Source organism: Staurois parvus, unplaced genomic scaffold, assembly GCF_062004578.1.
Source record: "Staurois parvus isolate SC_StPar_1 unplaced genomic scaffold, SC_StPar_1.0 ptg000209l, whole genome shotgun sequence".
In the NCBI taxonomy this organism is placed as follows: Eukaryota; Metazoa; Chordata; class Amphibia; order Anura; family Ranidae; genus Staurois; species Staurois parvus.
Window position 1 is genome coordinate 5,717,685 of NW_028318005.1, and position 17,223 is coordinate 5,734,907.

Consider the following 17,223-nt stretch of genomic DNA (forward strand, 5'->3'; position numbering starts at 1 on the left):
GATCAAGGGGTGCAATGCCAGACTCCTGCAGACAAGCCCTGCAGCTTTCATACCATACCCTCATACGGGCTGACTATTTACAAGCTGTAGGGTTTGTGAATGAACTGTGAAGCTGCTCATTAGCGAACCCACAGTCCATTCAAAACTACAAGCTGTCAGCCACAAAGGCTGACGGTACTTGTAGTTCAAGTCATTCACAGAAAACTGTGAATGAATGATGCGGCTACGTGGACGGAGCCCACCACGGCCTGTGATATTTTCAAATAGGGACAGCGGGAGTCGGAAAATCAGGAGATTGGGATGGAGATTTCCCAATTCCTGATAGTTCATATGAGATCTGGCGCGGTTACTGGGAGCGTGGTCTCTATGCTGGGAGCGTACTATCAGCACAAGCACAGCAGCCAATATATGTGGCTCCAAAGATAAAGACTTAACTCCGTAAGGCTGCATATATGCGTAAGTTCGGTGGGAAGGGGTTAAAAAAAAGGAATTTTGACTTACCTATAAATTCCACATCATGAAGTAGAGTACAGAACACAGGCTCAATATTCATAGACATTGGGTTATAGGCCGGTACCTTCAAGTGATTGGACACTTACAAGCTTTCGAGGACATGCTCCATGGGAGCCCCCTATTAACCCTACCCCACTCTAGGAGTCAGTTTTTTAGCAAACAAATAGGAAGGAAGGTGGCCTGTGTGCTGTACTCCAAGAAATTGAATTTACAGGTAAATCAAAATTCCTTTTATCTTAATTGTACAGTACATGACACAGGCTGAATATTCATAAATCCTGGGATGTCCCCAAGCAATGAATGAGAAGGATGGGCAAACTACCAGACAAAACAGAAACTGTGCCAACAGGCCCAACAACGATAAGGGTCAACAGACCCAATTTCAGATTACTACCGAGTGCCACTGCAAAAACCTTGTGGACGAAAGCTGCATCTTCAGAAGACTGGATGTCCACCTGGTAGAACTTTGAAAAAGCATGAACAGATGACCAGGTGGTGGCCTAACAAAGTTGGGCAACAGAGACTTGATGTCAAAATACTCAGGAAACACCCTCTGGCCTGGTAGAATGAGTGTGTAAAAAAGGTGTTTTGTCCTTTAGAGTGCAAGCTCAGGAGATGAGAGGTCTTATCCATCAAACGATGGTGGACTTGGAAGCAGGATGTCCGTTACGAGGTTCTGAAGGTAGGAAAAATGGAGTGTCCCTCTTCCTGATAGAAGCTGTTACTTTGAGGTAGACACTGATGACTTGGACTACGTCCAGTCAGTGAAAAGCATATTCTTTTGGGTGCTTTGGAGCAGAGCACAAAGAGAGAAGTACTATGTCTTCAATGTGGAAAAGGGCTGACACTACCTTAGGAAAAGGAGGGTGTTGGGTGCAAAACTATTTTGTTCTTGTGAAGATTGAGAAATGACTCCTTACAAGACAGCTGCTAACTCAGACACATCTGTCAAGAAAGCAACTTTGCAAGCGAGATCACCTAAGGGGATGTCCCTGATGGATTCAAATGGTGGTTTCTGCAGTGCAGAGGCCTCAAGGAAACACAGGGTGTTGTAAAGGGTGGCCTGATCTGAGATACACCTTGAATAAAGTGTTGACAAAGGAGAGCGAGGCCAGAGGTTTTTGGAAAATAATGGACAAGACTAAAACCTGTCCTTTCAGAGTGCTTAAGACCAAGTTCTGGTCAAGTCCTGATTGTAGAAATGCCAGAATGTAACACCCAGAGTAATCACTGGGATTGAAGAGCTTTTGTTCTTACCAAGCAAAGGAGGATTTCCAGGTACAGTAGTGTATATTTCAGGAATTGTCTTTTCTTCTTGTTTAGTAAAGTAGGAATGACAGACTCAGAGACCACTTTTGTCCTTTAAGATCAGAGCTTCAACAGCCCTACCAATAGTCTGTGACTGCAAAGTAGGATGGAATACAGGGTCCTGAGAAAGCAGGTCTAGGCTGTTGGGAAGAAGTCAGGGGTAGTCTCCTATTAGACAGAGTAGGTCTGTTTACTGGGTTCTTCTTTGGCCATTTTGGTGAAATGAGAACCACCAGTTTCTTCTCTTGCTCTATTCCGTGGGACAGGCATGGCATAATTCACACTGGAAGGATGTCAGAGATTTGCCTGAACTTAGACCAGAGAATTATCAAAGCATCTTATGCCAGTGCTAAAGGATCCTTGGCCCTGGACAGAAAATAAAAAGAGGAAACTTGCTGTTGAATCTGAAGGCCAGGGTATCCATGTCTGGGGCCTCCATCTCTAATAGGCTGCAGGGCCCATTCCCCTTAGTACAGCTGGTGAGCGCTGAGGTAATCCACCATTCAGTTGTCCATTCCTGGGCCTGACCTCTGGTGACCCCTAGGTGATTGATGTAGGCCACAGCTGTGGCATTCTCTGAATGCACCCTGATTGCGTGTCCTTGCAGAAGGGGGGGGGGGGGGGGTTCAGGAGTACAAAGCCATCCTTATTACGTTGAGATCAAAGATGTTGTTGAGAGGCTTGGCTTCCACTGATAACAGTGTTTATTGAATTGTGAAGGTATTGGAACACTCCTCCCCAAGTTGTAAGACTGGTGTATGTCATTATCACTTTCCAGCAATATGGCAGGAGTAAATTTTTCATGGTCAAGGCAGGGATGGAGATCCACCAAGACAGAGAATTCCTTGCTTTGCTGGATTGCAGTGTGGGTAGGTCGAGAGATGGGAGGATGCTTGTTCCTTGCCAACAAGATTTTGTGCTGGAAAGGTCTCAAATGAAATTTATATTGTCACATAGCGCACAATGCACAACAGTACAAGTAAACAATAGTGACCTACAAAGTGTCCATCAGTGTCCAAATGGTGTAAACAGTGCAGTGTTTACATTTCCATAATAAATCTTTCTCCGTGCCCTTATAAATCATAAAGTGCCTTGGTGCTCAAAAAAACCACAATGTGATTGGTGACCTGTGCCCCTCCTTTTGTCCACACTCAACAGACAAGATGGACTCTTGTTTATTAAGCATAAGAGTCTAATGTGCTTTTTCTGGTGAGGGGTGTCTCTTTCCTGGTCTTGAACCTCCTTCAGATTGCCTGTGATCATTCAATGACATGGGGTATATAGCTAAAGATGAATGAGGGTGCCGCTTGAAATAATAAAAATCAGAGGGGAAGAGGGAACTCTCATAGTGTAGTAACTTATTTATTAAGATCAGGAATAAAAATGTACTTATATAGATAAAACACCATAAACATATATTACTGCAGCACCTCCCAATACTACAATACCCCTTGGGCAGTCCGGGAACACCACTGGTCTGTGTACTTTCCACAGACCGGATGTGACATCAACAGAAACTGGAACTTCTCTCCAACGAGTTTTGTCCCTCCCACAGTGCATCTTCAGAGACCTTCTCTGAAGTGACTGAACTGTAGCACCAAGTTTGAAAAATTTACACTGTAAATTTTCAAACACATTTCAAACACAGTCCTTGTTTCCTGATAGCTAAATGTGTGAATGTATACTGTTCAGGATTGTGGGCTATAGTAAGAGATACAGGGTGCCTGTCTTAACTGTCCACCTCGCTGGTCCCTATACAGGATTCAGGCTTTGCCCATCCTGGTAGGCTTACCCCTGGAGGGATCTTCAAAGTCTGTGTGCCATAGGGATGGACTAGCTCTGAATCTATATAGCACCCTGTGGCTAACTACACATTTTGCACAAACTGAGGTGAGCACTAACGCAGGATCCAGTGCCCGAAGCAACTTTACAGGCAGTCTCCACAGCATGGGGGCTGGGTGTACTCTTCCGAAGATTTTATTAAGGTTACACCAGTCTGAATGCACTGCTTCTATAGTTGTATTAGAAGACAGTGAGGAGTTGATTAAAGAATGCAAATAGAAAATAATAAGCTAGTTGAGCAAAGAGTTATTTTTCTGTATGTGGCCTCACAGAAGTGGGCCTTTATCTATGGGGCCGCATACATGCGCATTTGTCTCTCAACAGGAGCCTCAAATCTTTCACCAAGGATCGGCACCCGGAACTCCCGGTTCTTCCGGGTCACCTAATCGCTTTGACATCCTCTGATTGGCTATCACAATAAACAGTCACTGTGCAACCTGCTCCTGTGTTTTCTTTCACTCTGAATGGAGGGAGAGGTACATTGTATCTCTCTCCTTGTAGAAAAAAGAAGAAAGTAAACAAAAGTGTGTAACAAAAAAATAAAAAAAGAAGAAATAAGGAAAAATAGCTAGATCACTGTTTGATCTAGGTCAGTGTCACAATTAGTGTTTGGGTCAAGGTCTGTATATTTTGGGCAGGATTGCATGTCAAATCACATGACAAGTCGCATCAGTGTTAACCATGGCTAATAATCTTTTGCAAATTCAGTAGAGCTATGATCAGTAATATATTTAATACTGAGATACAATACCAGTGGTAAGAAACCAGTGCTAAAATATTCCTCAACGGCCAACCAGGATACTGTGATAAGGTGCACGGATCATAAATTCCAAGGATAACCTAAGAAAGCAAAATAATAATAGTAATCACACACTGATGGGCAGAAATCCGCACAATATCATATGTCTATTTACATGGAGCTCTATCATTCACAAGGATACATCCACTGTTAGTTGATATCAGACTTTCCATATGCCTGATTTGCATATATATAATCATATATAGCAAAATTTGCAGGCAACAGTGTTAGGTAAGGTGGCAAAGCTTTATCAAATAGTTTCAATATATTCTGCTTAATAGGCATTATCAACTACTATAGTATTTATAACAAAATAAATGGTATTAGCTCTTTACATTTAATAATATGCCTCATTCGCAGACAGTGTAGTATACAGCACATAATAAAATTAAGATAAAGTCCAAAAAAGACAGATTTATCAACTTGGAAATAATATCAAGCTCCAAGGCATAGATTTTTTCAGTTAAAACATGTGTAAACCCAAACAATGAACTTCTCTTATTTGGTCCCTTTTAGCCTGTTAAAAATAAATATACCATTAAAGGATAAGTTCACCTTTTGGACAAAAATAATAAATGTACATTTTTTTGCAGATAAAAAAATATGCATTTATTATTTTTGTCTAAAGGAGCCTGGAAAGAATTGCACCAGCAATCAGTAGATCGCTGAGGCCATGCAGGTCTCCCGCAGAACTGTCAGAATATCTTCTTGCTGTATGGGATGTACAGTCAAGCAGATATTCTGACAGGAAGCTTCAATGAACTACCACTGTGCCCCACAGCCGTGGTAGTTCATTAAAAACTGCAAGCCCACAGCTGCTAAAGCTGTGGGAACTTGCAGTTCCTTCATTCACGGAAGTCTGTTTTCAAATCTGACAGATAGTATGGGGAAACTTCTCCCCGAATTATCTGTCAGAGGGACATGTTCCCATGGTTGCGGCTGCAGCTATGGGTACATGTTACATGTTCTACCCTAAAAACGGGTGGAACATGTTCCCAAGGGTGAACTTATCCTTTAAAATAATTTTGTTATATCTACTTGGTAAGTTCGAAAGGTCTTTGCTAATCTTGCAGGAAAACTTGTGATCTGATAACTGTCTGTGTGCTCTGCTTCTCTGACCATTGTCAGTTACATTGTTCTATGAGGACTACAGAACCACACACCTCTATGTTATGGGCAATAACAGCAGGGCAGGGGTGTGTAGGCCTATCTTGTTTCTGTTATCCTGGTACAGAAGGATGAGTGAGTCTTATCATTCTAAGGCTGGAAGTGTGTTATTGACAATATGACCAAGCGAAAACAAAAAGAAAAAATTTAGCAACCACATTTAAGGACTGGCAAGCCACAAAATGTTTATGAAGTATCTAAATTTGTCAATAATGAGACGACTAAGCTTTTAAATAATTTACCTTTTCCTTCTCTTTAAATAGCTTGCTGAAATGACACAGCGGAGACATATAAAATGTATCCTTGGTGTAGTGAATTAAGAAATAAGGCTGCGGAGTGGCTCCTTCACGGTGGCAGAGGTCATCATAGGCTTTCTGAAAATCCAGCACCTGGAAGTGAAAAAATAGGTCAGGGGTGTTTCCTTTATATCAGAAGCTAAAATGTACTGCCAGTGAGTTCATATTTCAAGTTAAAATTCCAAATTATTTATATATATTTTCAATTCTGATTCAAGTAGCTAGCTTTGTTAGACAGCCACCCTCCTTCATGATTGAATTCTGAGAAAAGAACATTTACAGGATAAACCAAAAAGATACCACTGCATTGTTTTTAGCGTAAGCAATAAGGCTTGTATTGAGATAAAGGCAATAAAGCTGAATTTTTAACTTATTTGCAAAATCCCTTTTTTTTTCTAAGTACATCACAGGAAACAGTACACCAAACTGGCCTAAACAAATTATTTACGCACCTAACAGATGCAGCGACTGTGTGCGCTGTATAAATTGGATGTAGCCTCAGCTACATACAGTACACAGCACTGCATTCCTACAGCTGATTAACTGCCTGTCCCGCTCCAGGAACAAAACATGGAGCTGCTCAGCCATTCACAAGGAGCTTTGTATTCTATGAATAAATGCAAAGCTTCCTTTAATTGTGAGTATTAAAGTACCAAACTGGCCTAAACAAATTATTTACGCACCTAACAGATGCAGCGACTGTGTGCGCTGTATAAATTGGATGTAGCCTCAGCTACATACAGTACACAGCACTGCATTCCTACAGCTGATTAACTGCCTGTCCCACTCCAGGAACAAAACATGGAGCTGCTCAGCCATTCACAAGGAGCTTTGTATTCTATGAATAAATGCAAAGCTTCCTTTAATTGTGAGTATTGCACCTCCGGGTGGGCTCAGCAGCTATGCCAGATCACCCTAAAAACACCCTTATTTCTGGAGACAGTCTTATTTCCACAAACTCATTTATGGGGCAGCAAACCAGCCCTGGCTAGCTTTGTGTCCAATGAGAAATTCTCAGCTGCTTTTTTCACTGTGTTGAACAGCTGGTAGATATCCGTAAAGATTTGTGGAGGGGTGGCTTAAGTAAGTTTAGGTCTCTGTCCCCACAGAAGCTACCTTGTGACTTTCCCCTACCACCCCTTTTTGCAATGGAGAAGGAACAGGGAGGGTCTGAGGCTGACAAATCCTCTGAAGAGTATGCCCAGTCTTCTAGTGTGACTAATTCCCTGTATCCTGAGATGTACTCTAACATCACAGAAGACATACGAGTTATTTCTGAAACCATTGGGGCACCTAAAAACAATCCCATTAAGAAAAGGTAACAGCAAACAATGGCAAAGCCCAACAGAAACAATTCATTTCAACAGAACAAGAATAACTGAGAAGATTCCTACAGGGCCATGTGTATGACTTTCTGACAGAGAATAGCATCCGCTGAGACCTGAACATTCTTGTAGTAAAAAGATAATTAATGCAGGGGCAGAGGAATGGGTGGGCCAACTTACAGACATGAGAAACTGAGCCTTTAAAAGCCCACAAAGCTGCGACACTTCTGATGGAGTGGACCTTCACAGGAAAGGGAGGAACCCTACCTTACAGTTCATATACCTGATTTGTCAAATCCATCTTGGCAATTGGGGATCTAGAGGCAGCCTGTCTCTTTTGGAAGCCTTGTTCAGGCAATATGAACATGCCGATCCAAACTTGAGGTCCCCTGTTATGGAGAGCACCTTGTTTATATTTAAAGGCAGCCACTGCACCCCAGATGAATGTGTTTGATATTCGCTGATCATAATTCATTGGTCCACCACCTCATGTGTCCAATTGTTGAATTGTAAGGAAGCTCACAGCCAATAACAAGCCAGAGTAGGAGGCGAGTCAAAGCTCATCCACCAGAACTCTGGTAGAAATTGCAACCAAGTGTTCATGCTGCAAATTTACACCCAATACATTGCTTTAGGATGGAAATGTGTCTATATATTATCTTATATGTAACAGCAAAGCTGTCTAGATCTATGCAGCCATTTCCAATTATTTGCAAGTTTCCAAAGTTGGAAAAGCTGCCAACATGCAAATACGCTTCTCTCCCAAACCAGACACCCAGAATAAGGTTGCTGCCTGTGCCCATCCTGCTATATGATAAATGGTGGAGTCAGCAAGTCATGCTAGGTCTGTGCCCGCCTGTTACCTTTTTTGCTCCAGGAATGACATGCTTATGAAAAGGGGAATTTTTTTTTGTAAATATCTTTTAGAGGCATTTGGACCCTATATATAGTGTTCTTTTTTACATAAAGAGATGTAGGTTCTATTATCTCAATGTCCAGCAAATTTGAAAATTTTAAATATTCTTTCCTAATCCTCCACAATGCAACATAATCATCTTCCCCATCCACAAACTAAAGGACATAAGGTTGATAAATTTGCTGAGAAAAGAAAAAATGCAAATATCTCAAAATAATCAGATAAGTGAAAATAAAATTGGGGAGCATATGAACATGACTAGAATAGCTAGGATGGGGGATTTACTAAAACTGGTGCACACCGAATCTGGTGGAGCTGTGCATAGTACCTAATCAGCTTCTAACGGCAGCTTCTGCAATTAAACTTTGACAATAAACCTGGAGGCTGATTGGTTACTATGCACAACTGCACCAGATTCTGTGTGCACCAGTTTTAGCAAATCTCCATTGTGTTTTTCCATAAAAAGACAAATGATCCCAAAGTTGGCTATAGGCTGAGCATATTAAACACAAGGTGAAAACATTACCTGTTCATTAGAGAATCTTTCACTAAGAGTTACTGGGTTCTTTACCAGTTGTATTCCATCAGGAAGAGACAATGCAGGGAAACAAAACCAATAATAAAAACGATACTTCTTCAAGTCCTACAACAAAAGTGGAACAGGGGCACGTGAAAATGTAAATAGTAATACATTCCCAAGTATTATTTCATTTAAATAATGAATTCACCCAAGTATCTATTGATGATTCTCCACTAAGACACCCAAGACACATCCAACCATTAGTTTTCTTTCTGCCATTTAATCAACTGACATCTTTCCAAATCTTGAATACAATTTTGGGGTATACTGATACTTTAACACATGTAACAGACCTATTTTATGCAATGGCAGGAACAAGTAGTTCGGCTTCAGAGCTATTTTTTTATTTTTCCGCACACGTTAAAATTTTCATTTTTGGCAATAAAATTACTTAAACTCACAGAACATGATATATTTTATGAAAGCAGAGGCCCTGTGGAATAAAAAGGTGATGGTTGCAAATTTTTATGTCACATAATATTTTCATAACTGTTTATTAAATGCAAATTTTCAGGATAAAATATAATAAAATTCATTTTAGTGCAAACACACAATATAATACCCATTTTTTGGAAAACTATAAAAGATGAGGTTGTGTCCAGTAAATAGATACCAAACATGCCATGTCCAAAAATTGTGTGCGCCCTTGATATCGCAAAAAACTACAGTGCCAAAGAAAATCACCATAGGTGACGCTTTAAAAGACTTTACAGCTCATCAGTTTAAAGTTAACTAGAAGCTCTTGTGCTAGAAATATTGGGATCACCCCTCCCATCCATATCAAACCCTTCGGGTTTGGTATGGATTTTGAATGGAACTCTCACGGAAATATTAAAAAAAAAAAATGGCGTGGGGGTCCCCCCCAAAATTCATACCAGACCCTTATCTGAGTATACAGCTCGTAAGGTCAGGAAAGGAAGGGGGGGAGGGGGACTACTTTGTCGTTTTAGTGGTGCTTCAAACAGTCTTCAAAGCTTCCATAGAAGTCTATAACCAAGCTCACTTACAGCTGATATTCAGCTTCAGCTTAGCTTTGTTCTGGAGCTATTGCAGGTATGAGATATCAACACCACACACAGGCCATCTGCCAAGCTTCATAAGAGCTTAAAGAAAGCATCATCGTAGCATTGCAGAAGCATCAAAAACACATCAAAAAAGCATGTTGAAGCAGTAGGTGCTTTAATGTGTGTTGAAGTCAAAGCAGGTGTAAAAAGAGCCCTTAGTGTTTTTTCTGTCTGCTGCCTTGTTCCTCGGTTATCTGCATAATTCACTTCTGAACAAGAGGGAAAAAAAGATGACAGGAGAGGGACCGCCAGCACTCAGCCTGTGATTGCCAGCCTCAGTTCTGTTCCTGTGTGAAGAGAATGTGACCCCTCGCTTCAATCAGCTCTCAGAGCTCTCCACACTGATATCTGTGGAATACAACTTCAGATCCTCGCCCCTGCTTTTTGAAGCTGAGAAATGCTACGTCAATTCTGGCCTTTGAACTGATGTCATGGAGACAGGCTGCCCTGGGTAAATGTGAGGGTTTACAATCACTTTAACGGAAAAAGCTTTGAGTTCAGAGGTTCTGAACCAAAGTTATGGCTACCATGAAAGCAAGCTGAAGAGTCAAATGTTTCAGGTCTGCCATCCAATGGTTTGAAGGGGAATTTAGTCATGATATCTAGAACCAAACCAAGGTCCCAACCAAAGGAAGAGGGTATCTGCTGGATCTTGTTGTGCCTGGTCCATACGGAATTTTTTTTTCAAATTGTTCTGTATACTACCCTAATCAAGTTTTAGTGTTACAATACAATTTCTTCTCTCAAAGCATCCTTCCTAATTGAGCAACAGCAAGAACAGAGAGGGTTAGAGTATAATGAATACTTCAAGAAGGTGGATATCAGCCTGAAATATTGAGAAGACTGTACAGTATTACACAGAGGTTGTCTGCACTATCCTCCACAAAAAAATTAAAATGGTTTTAAGTCCTCATGCACACCGGACGTTTTCACAGCTGCTGTTTTTGGCTTTTGATGTTTTTCTCTACAGCTAGTAAACCCTCCAGCATGTTATCCTATGTGTCCATGCACATATAGACTGTAATCAATGTTTTTTGCCAGGGACGTTTTTTGGCTGGAAAAAAATTACCAGAACTAGTGGGTTTCTAGAGGAGTTTTTTTTAGCTATAAAAACGCTCTAACTCTGAAAAATGCAGAAAAATGCAGTAAATCGCAGCAAACGAGGTAAAAACAAAACTCAAAATGCAAAAAAAAGGCAGCTAAACGCTAATACAAAATTGCTAACAAACGCTGACAAACTCAGGTTTTTAACGTGACTTTACACAGCTAATGTTACCGGCGTTATTAAAACACCCAGTGTGCATGAAGCCTAAGTGAAGGTCATTTTTAAGTATGTGAACAAAACTGAAATGTAAATAAAATTACTTACTGCAAATGTCAACAGGATAAATTTATTAAGGAGCACAGGCTCCTGAAGAGCTGCTCCAGACTTGATTGCTTCCCATATCTGCAAAAATGGCAATAGCTTAGAGTTAAAACTTATTTTGTATTGCAGTTGATATGCACCGTATATAATTGAGGTGTTAAAAGGAACTTTTCAGTGAAAAGAAGTTCACATAAATCCACATGTATAAATGAATTCTGAGAGGCAGTCTTTAATATCACTATACACATTACAATATGACTGTACAATCTTTAAATATCTTAGATCACCTTTAGATTTGCTAAATCTATGTAATATAAAGACCCACTTAAACTATCCATTCAATGTTTATCCAGGCAGACTTCTGTACACGTCTCTGTAACATAACCTCAGATAGCAAAGAAAAAAAAAATAGTAGTTCCAATTCCTTCCCGTTCTATCCAATAATACAGAAAAAAGGTTTTGGCTTGACAAACACTTTAAACTTTGCTAATTTCCGAGCTTTAAAGCTGAACTTTAGTTGTGATAATATGCACTGATTGATAATACCTAGTTATATAGTCATGATATATCATAAATACTGCACGTTTTAAACTTATATGTTTGGATTTTTAATGTTTTTAAGAGTTGTGAAATAAAATTTACAATGTTTAATACAATCGATTTATTTATTTATTAATGCTGTCTTTGTCCTTGATACAGATTTTTCCTGTCTGGTAAAACTGTTGAAATAGGGACAGTAAGGCCTGGTTCTCACACGTGCAATTTTAGATTCAATTTCAGTCGCACACATGACAATGGAAATCGCATTGATTTAAATGGTGCCCATTCACATCAATACAACGCAACTGCGACTCTTGGTGCAATGCAGCACAATTTTGTGCCCCACAGACTTCAATGAAGACATACCAAAAAAGTTTGTACATGCATTTTTACTGAGTTTTTGATTTTTTTGATAGCAGGGATGAGTCACTGGTTGTTAAAGAGCTGACATCCTAATAACCAGTGACTGATCTCTGATGTCATCCAGGGGATCCCAGCTCACAGTAAAATATAAACCAATGAGCCCATCAGTTAAAAAAAAAAAAAACACAAAATGTGGAGGTCCAACCCCCCACAATTCAAAGCAGGCTCTTTGGTTGGACTTTGAGGACCCCAAGTCAAAACCTTTATCCTAGCATGCAGCCCAGGAAAGGAGGGCTGAACCATACCAGGTCACATGCCCTCAACATGGGTGGGGGGGTACTATATGGGGAATCCCCTGGCTGACAGCAGAGATGAGACATTGGTAGTTAGTGCCAGCTCCTTAACAAAAAATGGATGAGTTGAAACACAGTAGTACCAAAAACACATTAAAACACATAAAAAAACGGATCAAAATGTAACACTGCACTACATAATCGCACTGAAAATGAGATGAAATTGCAGCCACTCTAGTGTGAACATAGCCTTAGTGAGGGGAAAGGCCTAATAATGTCCTATATAGCAGTTAAAACTTAACAAGGGTTCTACTTCTTACCAACTATGCCCAAATGTCTGGAATGGACTTTTTATGGACACTTTTAAACTCTGTCTTGGATCAAAAGCTTAAGAACTGAAAAACTCTGCTCTGAATCAGATTTGAATGACATGATCCTTTAAAGTTGAATACCATGACTGTTTGATATAAAAAATATAGTCTACTAAATTAGGACATTTCCTGATAAATTCACCAAGGTGCAAGGTGTGCACAGTATGCATCACTGCACATCCTGGGTTACAGTGCTAATAATTCTGCTCTTCTATTATCTAGTGATACCATCATTCTGCTGTAAGAAAAACAGAACAGTGATTTAGATACCATCTTTGCTATAAAAAAACAAACAAACAAACATACAGGCCTTTTTAGTGCAGACTAATGTATATGCATGTGTGTGCAGTTATATAAAATTGAACCTATACTCAAAATGTAAATGATAAAACCTTTTTCAGTATGTTTGGAATCATGTCTTACTTCACAGTTTATTTAAGCAAATTATTTTTTAATCTGTTGTCAAGTGTTTTTTAAATGGGTATCCCACCAGTGACAGCATTTCCAGTTGCAAGCTGTTAGTACTAATTAACAGGTACTCTGGGCTCAAGATCTTTGCACTAAAGTTCCACAACATGCATGTCTTTCAGAACCATTATTATAAAGTTTCACAACTCCTGTTGTTTCTTTATTCTATTTTAAAGTGAATAAAATAGCCATAGTAAGAACAACCCGCACTCCAGGAAACATCTCACTGCAGGAGTCCCTGAACAATATATGCTCAAGATTCTACCTTCAACTGAACATCACATTTGGGCAGAAAGATCATATTTTCAATATTTACTGGATACCTGCTTCTTAGGTATCTCTATTCTTAAAGTGTTACGAAACCCAGGACCCTGCATTCACTATATCTGATCTCCCATAGTACAAAAAACATGGAATTTCAATTATTATAGTAAATATAAACTGCTAAATACCTTTTCTCATCAGAAGTTAGAGCAGTCTTGTGACATCTATCAGTGTTTTCATTCTTCTGTAGGAGGATGCAGAACCCCTGACCTCTGTCTGGACAGTACTGATTGGCCTTGTGCTGATCACATGCACTCTCCCAAGAAAAAAAAAAATCTCTAGCTATACACAGCAAACTGATCATGTGCAGCCTACCCCAGCGCCTCTGATCTATCATGAGATATTTAGCAGACACTGAGAGAAGGGGAGAATCAGAGCAGTCAGGATCAACCATTATTTTTACACAATGCAGAGGATTAACCCCTTAGGTTCCACAGTGAGTATAACAAGAATGCTTTACTGCATATACAGACTGATTTTACTGTTGTGGGTTTAGTAACACTTTAATGCCCATCAACTCTACCCTAAATAAATACAAGCCTTTTTAAAAATATTATGTGGAGTCTCCTAGAATGTAAGCTCGAAAGAGCAGGGCCCTCGAACCCCTCGTGTATTGTATTGTTACTGTCTTGTCTCATGTTCTGTCCCCCTTGCTACTGTACAGCGCTGAGCATACCCTTTAGCGCTATATAAATACTGTATAATAATAATAATATTAAATGAGACAGTTCTGAAAGAAACAGACAAATAAAATCGAAGTGGATAGCTAGCCAAAAGTAGATCACCTCATTAGCTGCTTGGTCCAGCAAAGCCTTCTTATCACATGACTTGAAGGAGACCAGAGTATTTGTGTTGTAAAGACAACCAACTGCAGGACAGCAGCGTGCTGGTGTGGGTGCATTCCTAGAATTACGACACAAAGGTATAAAAAGACAGTCAAATGTTTGAAAGTGTCTGAAAAAAAAACATTGCCCCTATCAACCAATTACAATCTCCTTTTAATTCTCAAATCAACACTTGAGACATAACAGTTGGGAAATGACTGCACACGTGATAATCAATAAGCTCAATTCACAAATCTAACACACAGTGGTAAGGATCATTATTTTTAAAAATTTTACAGTTATTTTCAGATGAATCCAATGACATTTGAAAATTATAGTCACATGGCTGAAAGAAAAGATTATTTTCCTTGTGTGAATAAAACTAAGCTCATGAAATAAATACAGTTGCAAGAAAAAGTATGTGAACCCCTTGGGATTAAGTGGAGTTTTGCATGAATTGGGCATAAAATGTGCTCTGAACGTCATCTAAGTCACAACAATAGAAGAACACAGTCTGCTGAACATAATACTACACAAACATTAGATGTTGCCGTGGTTTAATTGCACATAACATGTAAACATTCACAGTGCAGGGAGGAAAAAGAATTTGAACCTTTGCACTTAATAACTGGTTGACCCTCCTTTGGCAGCAATAACCTCAACCAAACGTTTCCTGTAGTTGCAGATCAGACCTGCACAACGATCTGGAGTAATTTTGGACCACTCCTCTTCACAAAACTGTTTCAGTGTAGCAATATTCTTGGGATGTCTAGTGTGAATCGTTCTTAAGATCATGCCACAGCATTTCAATCGGGTTGAGGTCAGGACTCTGACTGGGCCACTCCAGAAGGCGTATTCTGTGCTGTTGCAGCCATTGTTTTGTTGAATTACTTGTATGCTTTGGGTCATTGTCCTGTTGCATCACCCATCCTCTGCGGAGCTTCAGTTGGCGGACAGATGGTCGTACGTTTTCCTGCAAAATGTCTTGATAAACTCTGGAATTCATTTCCCATCAATGACAACAATCCGTCCAGGCCCTGAGGCAGCAAAGCAGCCCCAAACCATGATGCTCCCTCCGCCATGTTTCACAGTGGGGGATGAGGTTTTGATGTTGGTGTGCTGTGCCTTTTTTTCTCCACACATAGTGTTGTGTGTTCTTCCCAAACAACTCAATCTTGGTTTCATCTGTCCACAGTATATTTTGCCAGTAGTGCTGTGGAACATCCAGGTGCTCTTTTGCAAACTTCAAACGTGCTGCAATATTCTTTTTGGACAGCAATGGCTTCCTCCGTGGTGTCCTCCCATGTACTCCATTCTTGTTTAATGTTTTCCTTATTGTAGATTTTCTGCGAGGCATGGTTCACATCAGACAGTGCTTCTTGAAACCAGTAAACCCAAAACAGGTGTGTGTTTTTTAAGGGCAGGACAGCTGTCAGCAACATATCTAATATCATCACACTGATTGGAGTCAAGGTTGGCTCACTCCTGGCTCCAATTAGCTCTGGGAGAAGTCATTAAGCTAGGGCCTCACATACTTTTTCCTCCCTGCACTGTGAGAGTGTTTACATGTTATGTGCAATTAAACCATGGCAACATCTAATGTTTGTGTAGTATTATGTTCAGCAGACTGTGTTCTTCTATTGTTGTGACTTAGATGACGTTCAGAGCACATTTTATGCCCAATTCATGCAAAACTCCACGTAATCCCAAGGGGTTCACATACTTTTTCTTGCAACTGTAAATGCTAGGAGATATAATTTTTTGACAGGAGAAACATGCAAAGAACATCTTTCTCTTGTTCCCAGCAGTTTTTGTTTTGTGTTACACTGACTTTGCAGGCACTAGAATCCTGTTGAGGCAAATCTGGAAAATCCCTCATTGTACCTTGTTTTTTACTGAGATCTTGATATAAAATCCAGGTTAGGTGTATGTTCTTGTAACAAGCCTTCTACACAACAGTAAACATTCTAAGGTCAGTCAATAGGATTACACAGCCACTTCAAGTGATTGAACTCTGGCAATAAAAAGGCAGGAAATCCCCTACTAGACATAACCAATTCCTATCAGGCAAGGCTTCAGTTTTTGTAACAAGTTATAAACCGAAACGGCAGAGGGGTGGGATCCCTGTGCCCTATGATGTAACAAGCCAACTCACTCGCACTAACTAAACCAGAACAGGTTAGAACCTCATGCTACAGCCTGCAAAACATGTCAACCTAAGGTAGGGCCTCAATGGCTCAAACATCCACTTGCTAAAACTTTATAAAAGGTAAAAACAGAAGAATGGTAGCAGCTTTACAAACTTGAACTATTGAAGCCTGATGGTGAATAGCCCAGGAGTCCAGTGGCGAAGCATGGTGGGGGCAGCCAATGCGGTAGCCCCAGGCGCAACATTTAGGGGGGCGCAGTCTGCCGGGCCGCAAGTCCAAGGTGCAACAGCTGCAGCCCTCCAAGAGTTAAATCACCAATCACAGAGGCCCTTTACCATGTGATCAGCTGTGTCCCATATAAAAAGACTTGCCGGTGATTGGCATTTTCAATTCCTCACGCTGTCTCTGTGTGAGGAAAGACAAGCCAGTACAGTACATTGTTTACACTGATAATCAGGGCACTGATCATCAGTGCCCTGATTATCACTGAAGCCCCATCAGCACCCTGATTATCATTGAAGCCCCATCAGCACCCATCAGTGCAGAATCACCAGCGCCCATCAGTGCAGAATCATCAGCGCCCATCAGTGCAGCCTCATCAGCGCCCATCAGTGCAGAATCATCAGCGCCCATCAGTGCAGAATCATCAGCGCCCATCAGTGCAGAATCATCAGCGCCCATCAGTGCAGCCTCATCAGCGCCCATCAGTGCAGC

General features: G+C 40.5%; 1 protein-coding gene across 3 annotated transcripts in view; it reads right to left on the reverse strand.

The window, feature by feature from the left end:
• The window catches only part of ATG7 (autophagy related 7), a 398,197-nt gene that overhangs the window by 372,019 nt on the left and 8,955 nt on the right, over positions 1-17,223 (reverse strand). For all 3 annotated transcript variants that reach the window (XM_089678709.1, XM_089678707.1, XM_089678708.1), the window contains exons 4-8: positions 14,321-14,438; positions 11,180-11,257; positions 8,693-8,809; positions 5,872-6,018; positions 4,415-4,503 (exon numbers count right to left, since the gene is read on the reverse strand). In XM_089678709.1, coding sequence (XP_089534835.1) covers positions 4,415-4,503; positions 5,872-6,018; positions 8,693-8,809; positions 11,180-11,257; positions 14,321-14,438 — 549 coding nt within the window. The remainder of the gene's footprint in view (positions 1-4,414; positions 4,504-5,871; positions 6,019-8,692; positions 8,810-11,179; positions 11,258-14,320; positions 14,439-17,223) is intronic.